Below are 21,042 nucleotides of genomic sequence, written 5' to 3'. Positions count from 1 at the left end.
CAACATCACTAATCATTAGGTAAATACAAGTCAAAACCACAGTGAGACACACTTCACACCCACTAAAATGCCTATAATTTAAAAGATGGATAATAGCAAGTGTTGGGGTATGTGGAGTCCCTGGAACTCTCATTCATTGCTAGTGGGAATGTAAAATGGTGTAACCAATTTGGAAAAAAACAGGGAGTTCTCAGAAAGTTAAATATAGAGTTACCATATGACCCAGCAGTTCTACCCCAGGTATGTATTTAAAAGAAATGAAAACATATGTCCATACAAAAATTTGTATACTGATGTTCATATCAGCAGTATTCAATAACTGCCAAGATTGTAAACAGTCCAACTGTCCATCCTCTGATGATTGGACAAATAAAACATAGTATATCCATATAATCAAATATTTGGCCATTAAAATGAAGTACTGATGCATGCTACAACAGAGATGAACCTTGAAAACATGCTAAATGAAAGAAGGCAGACAGAAAAGCTCAAATATTTTATACCTCCATTCATATGAAATTTTCAAAATAGGCAAATTTATAGTTACAGAAAGTAGATTAGTGGTTGCCTAAGCCTGGGGTGGGGAGTAGGGAATAATTGTTAATGGGTTTGAGGTTTCTTTTGGGGTGATAGAAATGTTCTGTAATTCAACAGTAGTGATGACTGCACAGCTCTGTGAATATACTAAAAGCATTGAATTATAAACTACAATCAGTTGATTTTCTGGTATATTAAAGATTTTAAATCTCTATATATATCTTGGAAGTTACATATACTACTTGCACTACATCCCATTGGCTATAACCTAGTTACTGTGTTACACCTACTTGTTATGGGGCCTGGGAACAGTAGTCTGTATTCTGGGCAGCCATGTGCCCAGCTAATATAAGAGGACTGTTACTGAGGACAAGGAGTGAGTGAGGTATTACTGGATGTCTAGCAATCTTTGCCACTTTTCCAAGTTAAAGGGGAATCATAACCAAAAAAAAAACTGCTGCAAGTTATTATGGTTAAGTCAGACAATCGTGTTGATATACAGCTTCCTATTAGCCTGAAATAATAACCTGTTTGTTTTTCTTTTTAAAGATTTTACATACAAAGAGAGGATGCAAAGGGCTCATGAGTACCAGTGATCCCCTGGTGGTGTCTTTATGAAACCTGGTCCTCCCAAAATTTATGGCTGTGGTAACCAAGTTGATTGTTACAGCCTCCTCTACTTTATTTATTGAAAAAGTACTGATACTTTTAAGAATTTTTGAGAAGTCTATAAATGCCATTTCAGAACAGACAGTGAAATCAATAATAATTCTTTTAATTATTGAGATATAATAAATGTCAAAAATAAGGAAAGCATATTGTTTTCTGTATAAAGGAATTAGTCTTTTCAAGTTGTTGTTTTTTTGTTTGTTTGGTTTTTTAGCATTTAAAATTACTAAACCAGGATTAATGGGATGGATTATTTCAGCATCTAAGAAAAAAAAAGGGAACATTTTTTAAGTTTCAGGGAATGGATTTCTCTTTTGAAATAGTTTGTTATTGGCTCAAAAGCTGATTACTTTAGAAAATATTAAAATGAAAAAAATAATTTCATGTGTATGCTATAAAGCTTCATTATTTTCAGTTGATTGGGAAATTTGGTAGGCCAGAGAGAACTGGCAAAACATAACATTTTATTTTTTTTTATTGAAGTATAGTTGATTTACAACGTTGTGTTAGTTTCAGGTATAGTTACAATTACATATATGTATATATTACATGTATATGTAGTTACAGTTACATGTATTCAGTTACATATATATTCTTTTTCAGATTCTTTTCCATTATAGGTTATTACAAGATGTTGAATATTGTTCTCTGTGCTGTTTTTCTATTTTATATATAGCAGTGTGTATCTGTTGATCCCAGACTCCTAATTTATCCCTCCCCCTCCCCTTTCCCCTTTGGTAACCATAAGTTTGTTTTCTATGTCTGTGAGTCTCTTTCTGTTTTGGAAATAAGTTCATTTGTATCATATTTTTAGATTCCACGTGTGAGTGATATACGATATTTGTCTTTCTCTGACTTACTTCACTCAGTGTGATAACCTCTAGGTCCATCCGTGTTGCTGCAAATGGCATTATTTCATTCTTTTTTATGGCTCAGTAATGTTCCATTGTATATATGGACCACATCTTCTTTATCCACTCCTCTGTTGATAGACATTTAGGTTGCTTCTATGTCTTGGCTATTGTGAACAGTGCTGCAGTGAACATTGGGGTGCGTGTATCTTTTCAAATTAGAGTTTTCATCATTTCCTGTTACAGGCCCAGGAATGGGATTGCTGGATCATATGGCAACTCTATTTTCAGTTTTTAAAGTAAGCTCCATACTGTTCTCCATAGTGGCTGTATCAGTTTACATTCCCACCAACGGTGTAGGAGGGCTCCCTTTTCTCCACACCCTCTCCAGCATTTATTATTTGTAGACTGTTTCATGACGGCCATTCTGATTGGTGTGAGGTGATACTTCATTGTAGTTTTGATTTGCATTTCTCTAATAATTAGTGATGTTGAGCATCTCTTCATGTGCCTATTGACCATCTGTACGTCTTCTTTGGAGAATGTCTATTTTGATCTTCTGCCCATTTTTTGATTGGGTTGTTTGTTTTTTTGATGTTGAGCTGTGTGAGCTGTTTGTATATTTTTGAAATTAATCCCTTGTCAGTCACATTTTTTGTGAATATTTTTTCCTATTCTGTAGGTTGTCTTTTCCTTTTTCTTTATGGCTTCCTTTGCTGTGTAAAAGCTTTTTTTTTTTTTTTTTTTGGTCGTACACGGGCCTCTCACTGCTGTGGCCTCTCCCGTTGCGGAGCACAGGCTCCGGACGCGCAGGCTCAGCGGCCATGGCTTACGGTCCCAGCCGCTCTGCGGCATGTGGGATCTTCCCGGACCGGGGCACGGACCCATGTCCCCTGCATTGGCAGGCTGACTCTCAACCACCGCGCCACCAGGGAAACCCTGTGTAAAAGCTTTTGAGTTTGATTAGGTCCCATTTGTTTATTTTTGCTTTTATTTCCATTAATCTAGGAAACGGATCCAAAATAATATTGCTGCAATTTATGTCAAAAGTATTCTGCCTATGTTTTTCTCTAGGAGTTTTAGAGTATACGGTCTTACATTTAGGTCTCTAATCCATTTTGAGTTTGTTTTCGTATATGGTGTTAGAGAATGTTCTAATTTTATTCCTTTACATGTAGCTGTCCAGTTTTCCCAGCAACACTTGTAGAGACGGTCTTTTCTGTATTGTATATTCTTGCCTCCTTTGTTGTAGATTAATTGACCATAAGTGCATGGGTTTATTTCTGGGCTTTCTGTTCTGTTGCATTGATCTATGTGTCCGTTTTTGTACCAGTACCATATTAAAACATATAAAATTTGAAAGGAGGTACAGGCATTTAATCTCAAGTACTGTTTCAACAGAGAGATAAATTTATTATATATTTTTGGTAGGTATGTTGTAGTGATTAAGAGCATAAGCTTTGGGGGAATTCCCTGGCAGTCCAGTGGTTGGGACTCTGCACTTTCACTGCCGAGGACCCGGGTTCCATCCCTGGTTGGGGAACTAGGATCCCGCAAGCCGCAAGGCATGACCAAAAAAGAACATAGCTTTGGAATCTTTTTGACATAGTCCTGAATCTGCACTTTTCTGCTTATTAAATCTGTGAGCTTAGACTACACTTAACATTCTGAACCTTAATTTTTCTTACCTGCAAAGAAGGAACAATACCTACCTCATAATGTTACTGTATTACATTGAAATAATATATGCAAAGCATTTAATTAGTGTCCGATTTACTGTTGGCACTTAATAAATGTTTGTTTTATTATCATTGAAATACAATCATTAAGATAGAATGAGGTATTTGAAAATCTCTTTGCACATAAGTGGGAAACATTTTTATGGAACCCTGTGTACAGTTGTCAACTTGGTATGAAATGCCTTTTTTTATGGTAACTCAAAAGTGAACTTTTTCTCATCTTGGGATGAACTATCAACTTCTCCATTAGTGAAGTTTTAACTAACGAAATTTTATTGCAGAGAATGGAGTAAACAGATGCTAATTCTAAGTTTTTTATATAAAATTTATTTTCTAGGAGAATGCGTAGAAGGGCTGCGGGAAAATGACTACCTTCTGATTCATTCGTGCCGTCAGTGGACCACCATCACTGCCCATAGCTTGGAGGAGGGGCACTATGTCATTGGGCCAAAGATAGAGATTCCGGTACATTATGCAGGTAAAGCTCCTTTCAAGAGACAAGAAGCGGCTAATGAAGGGTACTTGAATATGCTAATTTTCTCCTCCACAGTGAGAAGATAGGAATTGTCTATAAACTAGAGGGTATAATGACTTAGAAAAAGATGAATGAAACACTTTGGTTATTTTATCAGTGAAAGCTCAGATTCATTTTGTCATAGGCATTTCTAATTAATGCATGTAGTTAAGCGTGGATTCTTAAGCACAGATTCTTATTAGATATTTATAAAATGAAAATGGTACAAACACAAAGGTCATCTCTGGAATGACAGTCCATATGCATAACCAGCCTCTGAACACCAGTATCTCTGAATAAACCTGAGCACGATTTGTGAATGACTTTGATGTCATGGTTTCACAAGATACCATTTCACAAACAAGCATTGTGGTCTGGTTTTAAAAGTATTGGATTGAAAGGTCAGATACCTGAACATGTCCCTCTTTGCAAGGAAGCGTTTAGAATACAGGCAGCAGAGGTGACCTCACTGCTTAGTTGAATCAGGATAATAACTACCTTCTTGCCTCAGCTGGAACTCCATTCAGTGTAACAATGTCATTTAACTAATTTTTATTAAGGGCTTTCTAAGTACCAGCACTGTTCTAGGAGTTTATGATACATCTAGTAGCTTAAATCCACTTTCAATAGTGGCGGCTTACAAATGCAGTTTTTAAAAAACGTTATGTATATATATTTCCTATACTTTCTTCTGGTGCTTATAGTTCATTATGTGAAGGATCTTGACTTTTTCTCTACTATTGTTAATTTTTCAGAAGTCTCTAGCAGGACACTGTAATTGATTAGCTATAAATTGTATAGCCCTAGACTGCCGTCATGTTTTTGAGTGACTCCTCTACATTGCCCAGAGAGTTGTCTGTTTGGAAAAGAGACCTTGCTGTATCCCCACTGTCTAGAACAGCAGCAAATGGTATGTGTTCAGTAAATATTTTTTGGATGAATGAATGGTTTGGTCCCCCTTTTATTCCTAGGAGTCTTCATTGCTAGATATGACCTAGAGATCACTAAATTTCTCAAAATCCTTCTTATTCCAGAAAAATTATAAGAAAGAATTTCTCTTGCCTGAAACCCTGTCCTGGAATTCTCTTGCCCAGATGTAGGAGTAGACTTCATAGAAAAAGGAGGAACATATAGCTACAGAAAGTATTATGACTGTGAGATTGGGAGCCAGGCCAAAGGGGCAGAGAATGAGACAGACCCTCCACCTGCCCAGTCTCTCCTGCCAGTGGTCCCACAACAGGTGAGATCCATGCTAGTTTTAGCAGAACCAAAATTCTGTCCCTTGTGGAAAACCGAGAAGGAAGGTGTAAGATTGTGATTCACATATATGATTTTACCTAATCTGCTGTGTTCTTCTTTTAGTAGATTGAGTTTTAGTCTTTCCCCCAAACCCATTGCTCCATGACATCGTTCGTCCCAAATGCATGCTGTCATTTGATCAGTTACTCAGATCTCTTTAGAGACTCCGTATGCCACCAGTCTCTTTGACTTATTGCTCAGAGCCCTCACAGGGGCTGGTTCTAGTCCACTTCTCCAAACTTACCTCTTCTACTCTGAAGAGTGAGCCTTCCACTCTAGCTAGATTAGTCACCTCACTGTGTCCTGGATATCCTGAGTACTTTTCCATTTACACCATTCCCCGGCCGGCGTTGCCTTCCTTGGCCATGCTTTTATCAGAGCCTGTCATTGCGTCAGGAGGGTGCAGGTACCTCCGACTCTCCCCATGTGGTCTTCGATGTACTTACCATGTATCACATTCATTTAGCACACATCCTTAGGCTTCGTTCAGTTACCTTTTCCTAGAAGCACACACATCTTCACTTGCCAGCTGCACTGTACACTCCTTAACAAGTGAGACCAGTTCTAAAAACCTTTGTGAGTCCTTAGGATCTATACACAAAAGATATAGTTCTTTATGGCTACAGATGCTTCACCTAGGGATCTCAAACTTGGCTGTACATTGGAATCACCTGGGAAGCTTTCAAAATGACTGATGCCCAGTTCCCATGTCCAGGGTTCTGGTAATTGGTTTTGAGTGTGGGCTGAGCATTAGGATTTTAATAGCTCCTCTTGTATGTAGTTAAATTATGCAGCCAAGGCTGGGAATCCTTTGTTCTGGAATGGACATTCACAGTGTCAGATGATCAGATTTCCCTAAACACCTGCAAATATTTGCAAATGTTTTATTGTTCTGAACATTTTTTAAAATAGACATTCACCTTCCACTGGGATAAAAGATATGGTATGTTCAACAGCTTACTCTTTATCTGCAGGGAAAATGATAGTACACTTAATTGGGAGACCCCAGGGCGTGTATTGCAAATGATACTTTTTTTTTTAAAGTGAAATTGAGGTCCCAAGACTAAAAGGAAACATGAACACTAAGACTGTACCACTTTACATGAAAAGAAAGAAAATATATTAAAGGAAGAAAAACATGAAATAGAACTATCTTAGTTCAAGCTGCTATAACAAAATACCATAGACTGGATAGATCATAAACAAAAGAAATTTATTTCTTGAGAAGTCCAAGATCAAGGTGCCAGTAGATCTGGTGTCTGGTGAGAGCCCAATTTTCTGGTTTGCAGATGGTCATTTTCTTGCTGTGTCCTCACAAGTTAGAGAGAGAGAACAATCATCCTTCTCAAGTCTGTTCTTATAAGGGCACTAATCTCATTCATGAGGACTCCACCCTCATGACCTAATTATTTCCTGAAGGCCGCACCTCCAAATTCCATTACATTGAATTACTCTGATTTTGGGAGGATGTAAACATTCAGTCCATAACAACCAATGGTTTATGAGACATTTGATAAGATTATTTCAAAGAGCATCCTAGGGGATATTTTATTTCAAAGAATTTATTATCAAGTCCAGCCTTTGGAAGAAAGAGAGTATAAAGTAAATTGTGGAGACTAAAAATATCATATATGTCTCTGGTTTATTAGTGTTTTAATTTTAATTCGTAGAAGAAACCCTTATTCATGCATGTTGTACTAATTTGTTGTAATTTCATATAGGTTAAGAGTCATCACTCGTTCTTTGAGGAAAATTAATAAATAATAATTAAATATGTTTAACATAGTAATAAAATCTACCAGCTTTATAATCAGCCTAGTTGGATTTCTGGTTCTGCCACTTACTGTCTGTATTTGGGCAAGTTACTAAACCTCTCTGAATCTTAGTTTCCTCATCTGTAAAGTGGGGATAACTATAGTGCCTTTCTCTTCAGCTAGTTGTGAAGATTAAAAGAGGTAATGCAAGTGAAGCACCTTTCTGAGCGCTTACTAATTCCAAGTGCTCCATAGTGTTAATAGTGGTGATTATGGTAATGATAGCAGTAAAATGTTTCTAAAGATTAACTGTTTATTTTGAAGTACAGATTACAAGTTGAATTACTTTTCTGCTCCTTAAAGCAGGCTGAATACTGATACCCCTCAATGTTGTTTTGGCTGCTGGGTTTTTTTGTTGTTGTTTTAAACTTTTTACTTTGAGGCTGCAATCGTATGATATATTCCTTTATACTATTTACCCATTTTTACCATCATTTGCCATGTTTGTTGTATTCTTTTCCTCCATCTCTTTCTTTGCACACACACACACACACACACACACACACACACATATTATTTATTTATCCCAAATCATTGGAGAGCAGACAGCACACATCCCCCTTAGACTTCATTATGTATTTCCTAAGAACAAGGATATCCTCTTAATGTAACCACAGTACTGTTAGCAAATTCAGGACATTTAATACTTTAATCTATGGTCCATGTTCCAGTTTTGTCAGTTGTCCCAATAATATTTTTTCGCTCTAGGACAGCACCTAGTCTGGGACCCCTTATTGTATTTCCCTATCATGTCTCTTTAGTCTCCTTTAATCTGGGATAGTTCCTTATCCTTCCCCTTATCCTTCCTTCCTTATGTGTTTTATGACTTTTTTTTTTTTTTTGGCTGCGTTGAGTCTTCGTTGCTGTGCGTGGGCTTTTTCTAGTTGCTGAGTGGGGGCTACTCTTCGTCGTGGTGCGTGGGCTTCTCATTGTGGTGGCTTCTCTTGTGGAGCACAGGCTCTAAGCACATGGGCTTCAGTAGTTGTGGCACACGGGCTCAGTGGTTGTGGCTCGCGGGCTCTAGAGCTCATACTCAGTAGTTGTGGCACATGGGCTTAGTTGCTCTGCAGCATGTGGGATCTTCCGGACCAGGGCTCGAACCCATGTCCCCTGCATTGGCAGACTGATTCTTAACCACTGTGCCACCAGAGAAGTCCCTATGACATTTTTGAAGAATATAGGCAAGTTGTTTTATAGACTAGCCCTCAATTTGGGTTCCCCAGGCTGTTCATGCTTAGATTGAGATTATGCACTTTGGGCTGGTTGTGTCCTCCTCAGGGAATCACATCTAGAGACACGGGATGTCCCCTTGTCCCTTATTGGTGACATTGATTTTGATCACTCGGTTAAGGTGTTGTCTGATTTCTCTGCTGTATAATTACCATGCTTTGTGTTACTGGGAAATTTGAAAGAAGGTTCTTCGAGATTCTGTAGGTATCTTATTCCTTCTCTAACTCCCCCCTTCTTTTGTTGAGCAGCTATTGATGTTTCCTGTCTGATTCAATTTTTACTTTGAAGGTGGCAAAACAGTGCATTTCTAACTTAACTCCATCATTCCTTCTTATATGTGTTGTCATTCTACTGTAAGGAAGAGCTGTTCCTTCTGTCCCATTGTTCAGTTAGTTACCTTTTATTATCAGCATGAAATTATGGATTCTTACTTCAGGAAGGGGGTCGAAATATCTTCCTGTCCTTGTTTATTTTGATGCTCAAATTGTCTCATATTTTGCCATTTGGGTACAAGCTGGCCCATCTGTCTTTATGACATGCCCCCCTTTCCTTATTTTCTGTTATAGGTAGCAACCATTCTTCTCAGTTAGTGTACCATTTTCATCAGGGCTACTGCACTGTCCTATTCCAGGCAACGCTCCTTACTTTGTGGTCTCTGTAAATGGTGTCCCTTGGAGTTGTGCAGTGCACAGCCAAGGCAGTTGTACACAGCTCTATTCACATATATTCTGGAAAGTTGTGAAACTCAGCATTTTTAGAAAATCACAATTCAGAGTGCCTTTCCCATATTTTTTATCAGAGATTTTCATGAAATTCCTCATGTGAAAAGAAATAATTTCATAAAATTTTCAGAAAAGAGAAATATGACTTGAAGTTCTTATCAGAATTATACTCTGATGTGGTGGTAATAAGAGTCACCTTACTCTGAATTCTGAAATTATTAGATGTGCTTTGAGAAAAAAAAATAAAGACTTCCCTTATTCTGACAAAGTAAGTTTTTTATTTGGGATAAAAGGAATTTTCTTGGTTTGACAAACGGTTGATTCCGAGAGAGAGAATGTGTTCAGTCAGCATCAGCATCACATATTTTGCTAACAGCAGGGAAACCGCTCAAGAAAAATTGGCATAGTGTTTAGAAAAATGATTGCAGCTTTCAGACAACTTTTAGTCAAAAGGTATCACAGATCAGTTCTATCTAAACTCTAACTTCTTGTTGCTACCGAAAGGGCAAAGATTTCCTAAGGAATGTACAACACAGAATTCGGAATTTTTCTGCATTCTGTGTACTCAGACCATCTAAATTCCTGCCTGGCACTCCATCAGACACTGCTAACTCACCCTGCACGCTTCCTGACTTGTTAAACCAGAAAAAAAAATATATATATATATTTTTAAAAATTAGAAAAGGGAACCTAGTGCAACTTAATTATAGCCAACAGTTTGTAAAGATGAATGATTTCCATTTTACAATTCACATTTCTATTCATCAAATTCCTTGTGTCTCTGCAGCTCAGAGCGGTCAAGCTCGTGCATATCGCTTACACTAAAGCATGTGTCTCAGGGTTTATGCTCAACCCTTCTAGGGCCTTAAACCTAATTTGGTATTCACAATTTGATATTTTGTCCTTTAAAACTAATATAAACTTCAGGCTCCACAAAAAGCTGGATACGCCGTTGCCTCTGGAATTTTATTTGCCCTTTTAAGCTCCAAGTTTCCAACCTATAAAATGAAGTTTTACCTTAGAAAATGTCATGAAGATTTTCTGAGATCTGACTTGTGTAAATGACTCAACACTGTCCCTGTCACGAGATGAATACTAAATAATGTTACCTCCTCATTATCAACTCTGTCGTGAAAACCAGAAAAAGCTCTCTCTAGAGACACAGCTCTGAGAAATCAAATGAATCAGAATGTGAGGTGTCTGTACCTGTGATCCACCACTTGGGGAAGTAGTGGAATTCCGACTGGGTTTATGAAAATATAAATCATTTGACGGCGTGCTTGGTGTCGTCATCACCGAACAGATTGCTACTTGAATATAAGCATCTGAGATAAACTCCAGCCACGTTTGGCTTCTATTTTTAAATTCTCATCCTCCTGCAAATCTGGTAAATCTTTAACAAGCTAAAATGATCTCAGTACTGCCCTCCTAGCTACAGTATGTACAGAAATAGGTAACAGTGGAGCCCAAGGTTGGTTAGACTTGCTTATGAAATCTGCAAGGCCCTTCTCAGCAAGCACCTGCATTTATATCAGCATTTTAAAAATGTAGGATGTGCAGTGTCTGTCTCTCGGGCAAAATTATAGTAATGTGGTATTCTAACATAACCTTGAATTGTAATTACTGAACAAGGGGAAGTGTTGAAACAAGCTAATTTTATTCTCCTGGGTTGTGAGTTTAACTAGTGTGAATCATCTGTTTACAAAAGTAACTACTTTTGTAGAACATCTTGTGTACTTTCTCTGTTACATGGGATAAAGCTTATGTGATAAAATGGAAAGTAACCAAATGGTCTTTTAAAAAGTCCTCAGGACCAATGTAGTATGCCAAGGAACATTATCCCAACCAGTTTTGCCAGTAATAAATATTAGCTATCTAAGAAATAACCATTTTTCATAATTGAATCTTTAGGTCACAGATAGCAATAACTCAGATTTATGTAGGGCTTAGTGTTCTCTTGTTAACTCAGCATTTTACTTGTATTTCTTCATGTGGCTTTCACAACAAACCCATGAGGCAGGTTCTATTATTATCTGCATTTGTGCACAAGTGCAAACCGAGGTTCAAAGATGTTAAGGATCTTGTAATATTACACAGTAATAGGTGTGATTTGAACCCAGGATATGTGGCTCCAGAACCTGATTTCCTCACCACGATTCTCTGGAAAGTGCTAGAAGGCACTTCGCACAAGGAAGATATTCTAACCGTCACAGAGAAGAGAGATCTGTTAGAATTTGCTGGTAAATTGAGTAAAGCTTTTTCTTTTCTTTCCTTTCACGCACGCTCCCCACTTGTAATCTGACTCTAGGGGAAAACTAAGGAAACGTATATTTCTCTTGACCTTTTCCAGATTCATAAGTCATCTGCGTACAGGTGACATTCCCATTTCTAAGTAAATTACAGGAAGGAGCAAAGACAGAAGAGCTTCCAGGAGAGCCTGTGGGAGATCGAGAGGATGCTGTGGGAACCTGGGGGCCTTCCTATCCAAGTCTGGAGGCCGGGGGAGAAGGTCTTTTAAGTGCGACTTAGGAAGTTGGTGATATTCAAAAGGACAGACTCGGTGAATAAATGGCAGGAAAATTAGACTTCACCAGGGGATTAAAAATGAGTGGAAGGTGAGACAGCAACACAGATCAACTATGTGTGCCAGTGTAGTAAAGAAAAGCTAAGGGTGATGACATAGGAGTGAAAGGCTTCTAATATTCATTTTTTAAGAATAATGGAGTCGGGAGCATCTTTCTCAGCTGGGGGGATGACTCAGAAGAGAAAAGGGGGGAAACTAATTAAGTAATGTAATAGCCTGGTATCTGGGAAATTGTCTCTGCCATTGTTTTCCACCAGAGACGTTGTTACCCTCTCCCTCTCTACTTCTTTGTTTCATGAGGTATTTGGTGTAGCTACTGTAACATAGTGTTTGTGGTCAGAGGTCCGGTGAATTGTATCTTTCACATTTGGGTGTTGACCCAGACGTTTAAACTCAAAACAAGGGTAAAGAACTTACGTAAGCATCTGCCTTTGATGGAAGAATGACTGGAGGACTGTCGCCAGCCTTCGGTATAGTTTTCTAGTTTCACTTCTAAATGCTTAAGAATAATACCCCGAGGAAATTTGAATATGAATGATATTCACGAGGAGATGATTCTAGGGAATTATCTTGATTTTGTTAAGTATTGTTAGGTATGATACTAGTATTACTGTTTTGAAGGAAAACATCCTTATTTTTTAGAGACATACTGAATTACTTAGGGGAGGGGAATATGATTATCATTTATAAAATACTTCAAAAACAAACAGATCAACATAGACAAATATTGGGCGGGCTGTTAAAGTTGTTCAGTCTAGGTGAAGGGTAGATGGTACAGTATTCATTTTCTGTATGTTTTGAAAAATTTTGTAATAAGGAAAAAAATTGACTCTCTGACAGCAACCAACAGCAAAGTTAATTGTCGTGTATAACTCTTCAGTGGTATTCTTACCAAAACCACTTCTGCCTCAATCCTTGAATCCTACTTATAGTCTTAGTAAGTTCTGTTCCAGTGTCAAGTGTGGAAAAGCCCAGTGAAAGGTGAACTCAGAAAGAAATGATTCTGTTTTCACCACATGGTGCAACCATCCCAGTTTAGCAGCTACCTGTGGAGACTTGATTGCTCCCAGCCTGGCTGGTTCCCAGGGGCTTACCCAGTTGGTGGTAGTGATTTAAGTATAAAGGAGGAAGGAGGTGTGTGTGTGTGTGTATGATTTGGAAAGAAAGGAAATTCTTTTTTATTAGTTTCTCCTTAAAATAAGAGCTTTATGGGAGAAATGGAAAGGGGGAATATGAGTAAATACAGGGAAAGTTATTTGGTGTCACACTGTGGCTTTTCTTTTTTTTTAAACATTTAAAAAATTTTTATGTATGTATGTACGTATGTATGTATGGCTGTGTTGGGTCTTCGTTGCTCCACTCAGGCTTTCTCTAGTTGCGGCGAGCGGGGGCTACTCTTCGTTGCGGTGCGCAGGCTTATTGCAGTGGCTTCTCTTGTTGTGGATCGTGGGCTCTAGGCGCGCGCGCTTCAGTAGTTGCGGCACGTGGGCTCTAGAGCACAGGCTCAGTAGTTCTGGCACACGGGCATAGTTGCTTCACGGCATGTGGGATCTTCCTGGACCAGGGCTCGAACCCGTGTCCCTGCCTTGGCAGGCGGATTCTTAACCACTGCGCCTGTGTGGCTTTTCTTGATCTATAAATGCCGGTAAAACAACATTTATAAAAATTTGAGAATCCCTCAATTGCTGTTCTCACATTTTGGCCTGTTTACTCTCAGAATCCTTGAAAATCACACACTGCATCTACAACAGAAACTCTAGGATCCAAAACATAAAACAAAAAACTCTGGTACAAAAACAGGGATGGTGTTTGGGGTTCAAAACTCGAAGCCTGCTGTTTTCTAATTTTTTTTTCTACTTCTCCGTCAGTACTGAATGGAAAGTTGGTACTTGAAAGGGATACCTCCAACTTGAGTCTGATTTAACCTATGAGATAAATGTGATTAACATCAGGTGGAAAGTTTGAACAAGCTGCCTGTAACCACACTATTAATGGGGTGTTTAAAACATGGGTGGGGATGGGTTCGTCTCACTTCATAATTTGACTTCCATGTTGGATTTGTACCTCCGAGAGGTGGTGTGACCTTTTAAAAAGTTCCCTTTCAGCTTTTAGGGATTGCTTTTTTTTTTTTCTTTGCGGAAAAGAGACTTCTGTGTTTCAAAACTGATCGCAATGCCGGTAAATCTTCCTGAAGTCACTTCCCTCCGTTTCTTAGAATTGGAATCGCTTACCTTTATGACTCACCCTCCAGGGCAGTCGTGTGCTGGTCTTCTGTTAAACCGCTTACCCAGCTGGGTAGTTGTCAGGAGGACTTGTCCACAGGAAAACGACAGACCACGTGTACCATGCGAACTTTTGTGACATTTAGGGCAAGAGCATAGATGACTCAGAACTCGCATGTGTGCTTTTCCGGAAGGTATACATTACCAAGGCCTCCAACCTGTTAGGACTGGTTTACAGAACATCATGGGGTTTGTCCCTAAGAGTGAGTCAAGCCAGTGAGTGAGCGCGAGACCAGCAAGAAACACAAAGCTTTTATCTTCTAGACGTTAAAAATCGTTGTAGGTAAATGAAGTGCAGGGGGCGCATCAGCGTTTGAAATAGTCCATGTCTCCCCTCATGTCATTTGCATCCCATGAGCTTCATACTCAGTGGCAGCTGTGTCTTTGCATACAGCCCTTCACACCATTTCATCACCCCAGCTTTCTTACTTGTAGTAATGAAGCCAGTCGCCCAGGGAGGGAATTTCAGCCCTCCATCACCTCATGCCCTTTCCTCTTTGCCCCTGTAAGTAATTGTGTGCCCAGTCTTGCTGATACCATCCCCACTGTCCCTGCCAAAGCTGCTCCTCCTTTCCAACCTGCTTTCACTGGGTCTCTGAAGACCCGAGTGCCTCCTTCCCAGCCCCCATCAGTCAGGTTATTTTTTCTCAACTAGAGCTGTTACTTTACCACTGGCCGGGACGTGTCAGAGGCGTCCTCCAGGTGGGTGCAGACTGTCGTCTAATCAGGGCCCTTCTGAGACCTGACATCCATTCAACTATAAGAGCATGCTCTCCGGTACACACCTCTCCGGGCGCCAGCCCCGCTGGCCTGCTCGTTGTTCCCCAGATGGGCCCCACCCACCCTGCGTCACTCTGTGCTGCTTCTAGTCCTTGGATGGCTCGCGCATCAGTCACCCCCCAGCTATGAGACCCCACCTCATACACCACCTCCCCTCAAGAAGCTTTTCTCAGTTTTCCACAACGTGTGTATAGATAAGGTCCTTCCTGTTTGGAATCCCTATAATACTTTGTGCTCAAGAGTGTTTATGTCTTGCTTTTATTCTCCTCCCTACTAAAGGCTCCTTGAGGACAGTCCTGTCTCTCACAGAATCTAGAACAGGCTTGGATAGTTTAAGAGCTCACTAAATATTTTTGAGCGAACTGAACCTGAGTCATCTTTAAAGAATGAACATTTTTTTCAGTCGGTTTACAAAGATGCCTGAGAATGCCTGGAGAACAGTCTGGTTTCCTTTTCCCTTGAAGCAGGCAAGTGTAGCTCTAAGCCCCTCCATGGTTAGTAAGAGAAATGATCATGATGCTCTGATAGAAGTGCAGACTGTTGAAAAAGGAGAGAGCAGTTCTGTCTGGGAGTGGGAGGTGAGGGTCCTCAGGTGACCATGGCAGGAAAGGGAGTCTAGACCAAGTGCCAGATTAAGGAAAGGTTTGGATTATGGGCAATAGTGAAAGATAATTTAAATGGTTAGTGGGTTAGAGGGGGAAGGATTATTTAGGAAATGAGTTTCGAAACCCAGCTTGGAACAAATGTAAAGAGATTCAAATTCTAGGATGAATTATGGGAACAGTAATCTCTGTGTCTTGTGGGCATCCCTCCTAATCTGTGTCTCAAAAAGATTACAGGAGGCCACCACCTCCCACACTGATCCAGAATGGACGATGAGAAATCAGAGAAACCGGATAGGAAGTTGTTGAAATAACCTGATGAAAGATAATGAAGACCTGACCTAGGCTGGGGGAAGTGCTGATGAGGTAGAAGTTGATATCTAGATGCACGGGACAAGGAAAAAGGAGAGAAAGGTAATTCTGAGAATTTTTTTTTTTTTGGTCCAGTTTTTAAAGAAACAGACTTTTGTTTTTAACCTCCCAGGCTTAGGCCTTAGCTCGTGGACTCTTTTTCCCAATGGCTTTCATTCATTTCTGCCATTTTCTTTTTTGCTAAAACATTCTTTGCCCTTAAAATAAATGTTGTCAACAAAATAAATGTCAAGTTCTTCCTAGAAGGAAGTAGAGTAGGAAAGTGAAGATTCAGATTTCTTTTAAAATGCTTTTGTGATCTTGTTGGGACACTCAGGGCCTTCCAGTAGAAGTTTCACATCATCTCAGGTACTTAGACTTCTTGATTGGCAAGAATGTGCTTATCCTTTTAGTTCTTGAGCCTGCCAGGTACATCAGAGATAGGAGTTCCACAGAAAAAGTGTGTTGGGAGTAAGGCATCAGGTGATAGGAGGGGAAAAAAATATATACAAAAATCTCAAGGACCAAAAGATTGATACCATAAAGATTTAACAGTTTTGCCTATATCTGGCAATTAACTTATTTCCTACATCCAGTAGGAATTCTTTGTTCTATGTGCCAAACTAGGAAGGTTTGATGAATTGAATGAAATAGTCCAGTCGTATATTTTCAGTGCTTATGATAAAGACATTCCTCTGTGAAGAAGAACGTGTGTGTTTTGTAGGTTGACTCATTAAGATCAAAACATCTGTTATGGAGTCTGTCACAATTCTTAATAACTCTGTTACTTTCTTTAAGAAAAATAATGTTTGTTTTCTATAACATAGACCAGTGGTTTTCAGCCAAGTTTGAGCAAGCAAGTCGCTCAACCAAGTTGAGAGTCTGTACCCACCTCCCCTTCCCCAGCACATTTGGCAATAACGAGAGACCTTTTTGGCTGTTGCAACGAGGGATGGGGGGCTATTGTGACCCGGTGAGTAGAAACCAGGGATGCTGCTGACCATCCTGTAATGCCCAGGACAGCCACCACTACAGAGATGTCGGTGGTGCCGAGATGGAGAATCCCAGATAACAATAATAATGTTATTATTATGCTGTGTTCTCAAAAAATATTTTATGCTGTGTTATCAAACAATCTCATTTTGCACAGAGGCTGCCAGGCAGACATTGTCTAGAAAAAAGTATCAGAGTTGATTTCTAAAACATAACAAGCTGTTGCCCAGACTGAAAAAAACATGTTAAACAGTTTGTGAACAGACATCACATTCGGCACACACTGCCTGAGACTGACAGCAACCATGTGTGTCATGGCGGAAAAATTCAGGGGGCAGCAAAGGAGCAATCCCCTTTCGTTGCAAAGCTTTGTTTATCCTCCAGGACTACCCTGGCCCCTTCCTTCTCCCTTTATCTTCTCCCTTTATATATATATATATATTTTTAAAAAGGTGTATCTATCTGTAAATGCCTAGAATAAACAGATTTTAAAAAACATTATAAAACCTGGTTTCCCTACTTCAGATTGTAGTATGTATCTACATAAAATATGGTTCTTCAGATGCTGTTGAAATTGAGAATTTTACGTGTTGTATCTGTGTGGGTCAAGATCTGCCCCCCACCGCCCCCCAATAGAAGTGTAGCATCATTTCTCTTTTATTGTTCTATCTTCTCCTTTCCCATTTTAACAAAGTTCAGGTAACTGAATACGGAGTCCAAATCTAGCAAGGAGAGGCTGCATTGAAGCAGTGCTGCTGCGGGTCTGCGGATCTATTCAGATGTTGATTGAATAATGGAACACACTGGAGACGCTGGGCAGTGGGCACAGAGGGTGGAGGGAGGAGTGCAGCGGAGGGAGTGGTAGCACATAGGACCCGCAACAGTGAGTAGCCGGGAGCACCTACTGAGTGGGGGCCAGGCCTGTATCACACAGAGCCATGATTTCATTTCATGGTAGAAACTGTCCCCTTCCAGATGAAGAACCCAAGGCTTTGGGATCTTAGCCAAGGTCCTACGGTCAACAGGTAGGAGAAGTCAAGATTGAAACCCAGAGCCATCCAACCGCGAAGCCTACCCACTCCACCTGCAGCCTCCCTGCCTGCCACGGGGGCCAGATCCCAAAGTTCTGATGGGCCTTCTGGGTTTGGGTTGCACCTTGTCAGCATGAGCTCACTTCCATGATTTTATATTTGGGTTTTAGAGATAACCCTTCGGTAGCAGGTGGGGACAGCCCTTGGTGACTAGCGTAAGTAAGGCGGAAGCAGCAAATAATACAGCCCATTGCTCCCAGGGCTGCTCTCGAGTCTCTCAGGGGCAGGCCGGGTGAATCATGAAGAGAAGGTTATTATCTCAAGGGTGAGGAAGCATTTCGATTGGGGCTGTAATTATTTGGTCTGTTTTTCCACCTTTCCTTTACCTGGCGCCCTCTTGTCAGCCAGTATGCACTGGCTGGTAATATTCTTCTGCTCATCTAGCAGGCAAAGCTCACAAATTCGAGGGCATTTTGTTCCTCCTCCCTGTGGAAAGGCCTTCTTTGTGTTCCCAAGGTGTAAACGAGCTGGGGAAAGAGCAGTCCTTTGGAGCAACAACCCCATGTCTGGATTAACAGGGCAGACAAGTAGGGAAACGTAAAAAATAAAGGCACTTAAACTGAACTACAGAATTCCTGGCATAGATCACTTCACTTCACCTCGGCCCCGCTCTCCTGAACACACACATATATGCACAGTGTTTCATAGCGAGTGTGTCTTTTTTGTGAGGTAGTGGAAGGAAGATGAGGTGATGCATTTTACCTGTTGCAGGAACCATTAGGAGACTATATATATTCTCTTTGATGTTTGGTTCTGGTGTGTTTCTATGTGACAACTGTAGAGCACGTTGCTGTGTAGAGAGATGATGTCACTAGTGCTGCTGGTGTCCAGTCATCTCCGTCTGCTGTCTTCATGCTTGACCAGCTGGGCACTCTAGACCTTGAACGACATTGAGGTGGGAGGAGCCACCTTGGGTCAGCTCTGTGGTTCCCGGCAGACTCAAGGTCATTGCCTCCTGCCTTATGGCAAAAACCAACAACAGTATAGAGTTAGGAACACGATGAGGGTTCCTACTTTCACCTCTTCTCTTCTGTGGCTGTCTCAGTCCATTCGGGTCACTATAACAAAGTGTCACACACTGGGTGGCTTATAAACAGCAGAAATTTACTTCTCACAGTTGTGGAAATGGAAAAGTCCAAGGTCATCATGCTAGCATGGTTGGGTTCTGGGGAAGCCCGCTTCTGGGTTGCAGGCGGCTGACTTCTTGCTGTGTCCACTCATGGTGGAAGGGGCTAAAGACCTCTGTGGGGTCTGACTTATGAGAGCACTAATCTCATTCATGATGGTCCCCCTTCATGACCTAAGCGCCTCCCAGACGCCCCACCTCCTAATACCATCACACAGGCTTAGGATTTCAATGTATAAATTGGGGAGGGGAGACACATTCAGTCCATAGCAGTGGCCTAACAACTTGAATTTTTCTCCCCAGCTAGAGTTCGTACTCTACCAAAATGACAATGTAGAGAGGAAGTTCATTGATCTGGCTCAGCTTCTTAGGGGCTATGTGATCGTTTCTGTATGTTGCCTAACTTTTCTGTGCCTCAATTTCATCACTTGTAAAATAGGGAAAATAATACCTATATATACTTGTTTTGAGGCTGAAATGAGCTTAGAACTGATGCTTAGAAGAGCATCTGGCGTATCCTAAGTGCTGTATAAATGTCCTGTGCTGCTGTTACTGTGTAGTTGATGTAGTAAGACAGAAAAGGAGATGAGATTTCAAGCGTTGGAAAGGAAGAGAAAAATATCATGATTGTCTTACAAAATCCCAGTAAACCAACTGAACCAAAGATTATGATTAATATCAGAATTTAGTGGTCAGATACAAGGTTAGGTTATAAAATCAATACTGTTCTCTAAAATACTAGAAATAACCAAGTGGAAAATGTAAGTTTTACACAGTAGTACGGAGTGGCATCCAGAACACATTCTTGTTTCCCTTGTAAAGACCTTCTCTTGATCCGAATGAAGATAGATAAGCCTTGAGATGTCAACATATCTATTATTCCACAAGACAAGTGTTTCTTTGTTGGCATGTGAAAACATGTTAAATGTTCTGTATAGATTTGTTTTAATACTTAAAAGGGTCCTCCTACCTTTACGTGGAGGATCTTATTTACAGATTTCCTCCAGAAATCTATTTTGGGATATCCTGAAGAGTTCATACCATATTTTTAATTCAGTCAGTTGTCTGAACATGATGAGGTGTGATGAGACAGTTGTCTTAAGATCATCGTCCAGATTTTTTTTTCAACTAAGTACATGCAAACCCCCTGTTAGCAAGTAAGGTTCCTGGCGATCTGTGTGCGGCTGCACAGTGGCGATTATGGCAGTTCTTGCTCTGGAGTGGCCATATGAAGTCCTGACAAAAATCTATTGATCACTGTACAGACGAAGTAGGTATAAATTGGTTTGAAGAGCCAGGTATGTGCCATTGTCTTTTTAAGTCTCTTCACTATTGGAATCATTTTCAAATCACTGGATCTAACTTCCAACCATTGACTTTAATCAAATGATTTCCAGTTTGACTGCCTGTAGGGTGGGCGGGATATCTAGCGTGATATTGCTTTAGCTACGTGAGACCTAATTCAAGGAAGAGATCGCTCCAGTTGGCAGCTTTTGAATGGATTGGGTTTCTCAAGTGATTCTTGACTCAGTTTAATTGATCTGAATGAGTAAGATGCAAAGTCCCCCAAACTCAGATGAACCTGTGATAAAACCCACACAGCTTAGGATTTAGAATTGCATTTAGAATTGCTCTTTCAGGTGTGCAGACTCTGAGGCAGCTGTGTGGGGTGGAATGGGTCTTAGACTTGGAGTCAGAAGTTGTAGATTCTGGTGTTTGCCTCTGCAATTTACATTATCAGCTCTGTAACCTCAAAAAGTGCCTTTATTCTTTCTCAGTTCCCAAGTTTTTAAAATAAGAATGTTTGTGAATATTAAATACATTAAATATAGAAGCTTTGTAAACTATAATGAACTAT

General features: G+C 40.1%; 1 protein-coding gene across 8 annotated transcripts in view; it reads left to right on the top strand.

Moving 5' to 3' along the window:
* Positions 1-21,042, top strand: part of GAREM1 (GRB2 associated regulator of MAPK1 subtype 1) — a 208,176-nt gene that overhangs the window by 63,062 nt on the left and 124,072 nt on the right. For 4 of the 8 annotated variants that reach the window (XM_022586917.3, XM_022586915.3, XM_089895058.1 and 1 more), the window contains exon 2: positions 4,134-4,274. The exons of 1 other annotated variant lie outside the window; for it this stretch is intronic. In XM_022586917.3, coding sequence (XP_022442625.1) covers positions 4,134-4,274 — 141 coding nt within the window. Of the gene's footprint in view, positions 1-4,133; positions 4,275-5,065; positions 5,221-15,853; positions 16,038-21,042 lie in introns of those variants that run through there. 3 more of the 8 variants (XM_089895053.1, XM_089895057.1, XM_089895056.1) reach the window with 3 other exon arrangements.

The sequence above is a fragment of the Delphinapterus leucas genome, chromosome 14 (assembly GCF_059928025.1).
Source record: "Delphinapterus leucas isolate spDelLeu-1000000601 "Yukka" chromosome 14, BTC_Dleu_Yukka2, whole genome shotgun sequence".
Taxonomy (NCBI): Eukaryota; Metazoa; Chordata; class Mammalia; order Artiodactyla; family Monodontidae; genus Delphinapterus; species Delphinapterus leucas.
This window is presented reverse-complemented; position numbering and strand designations above follow the sequence as displayed.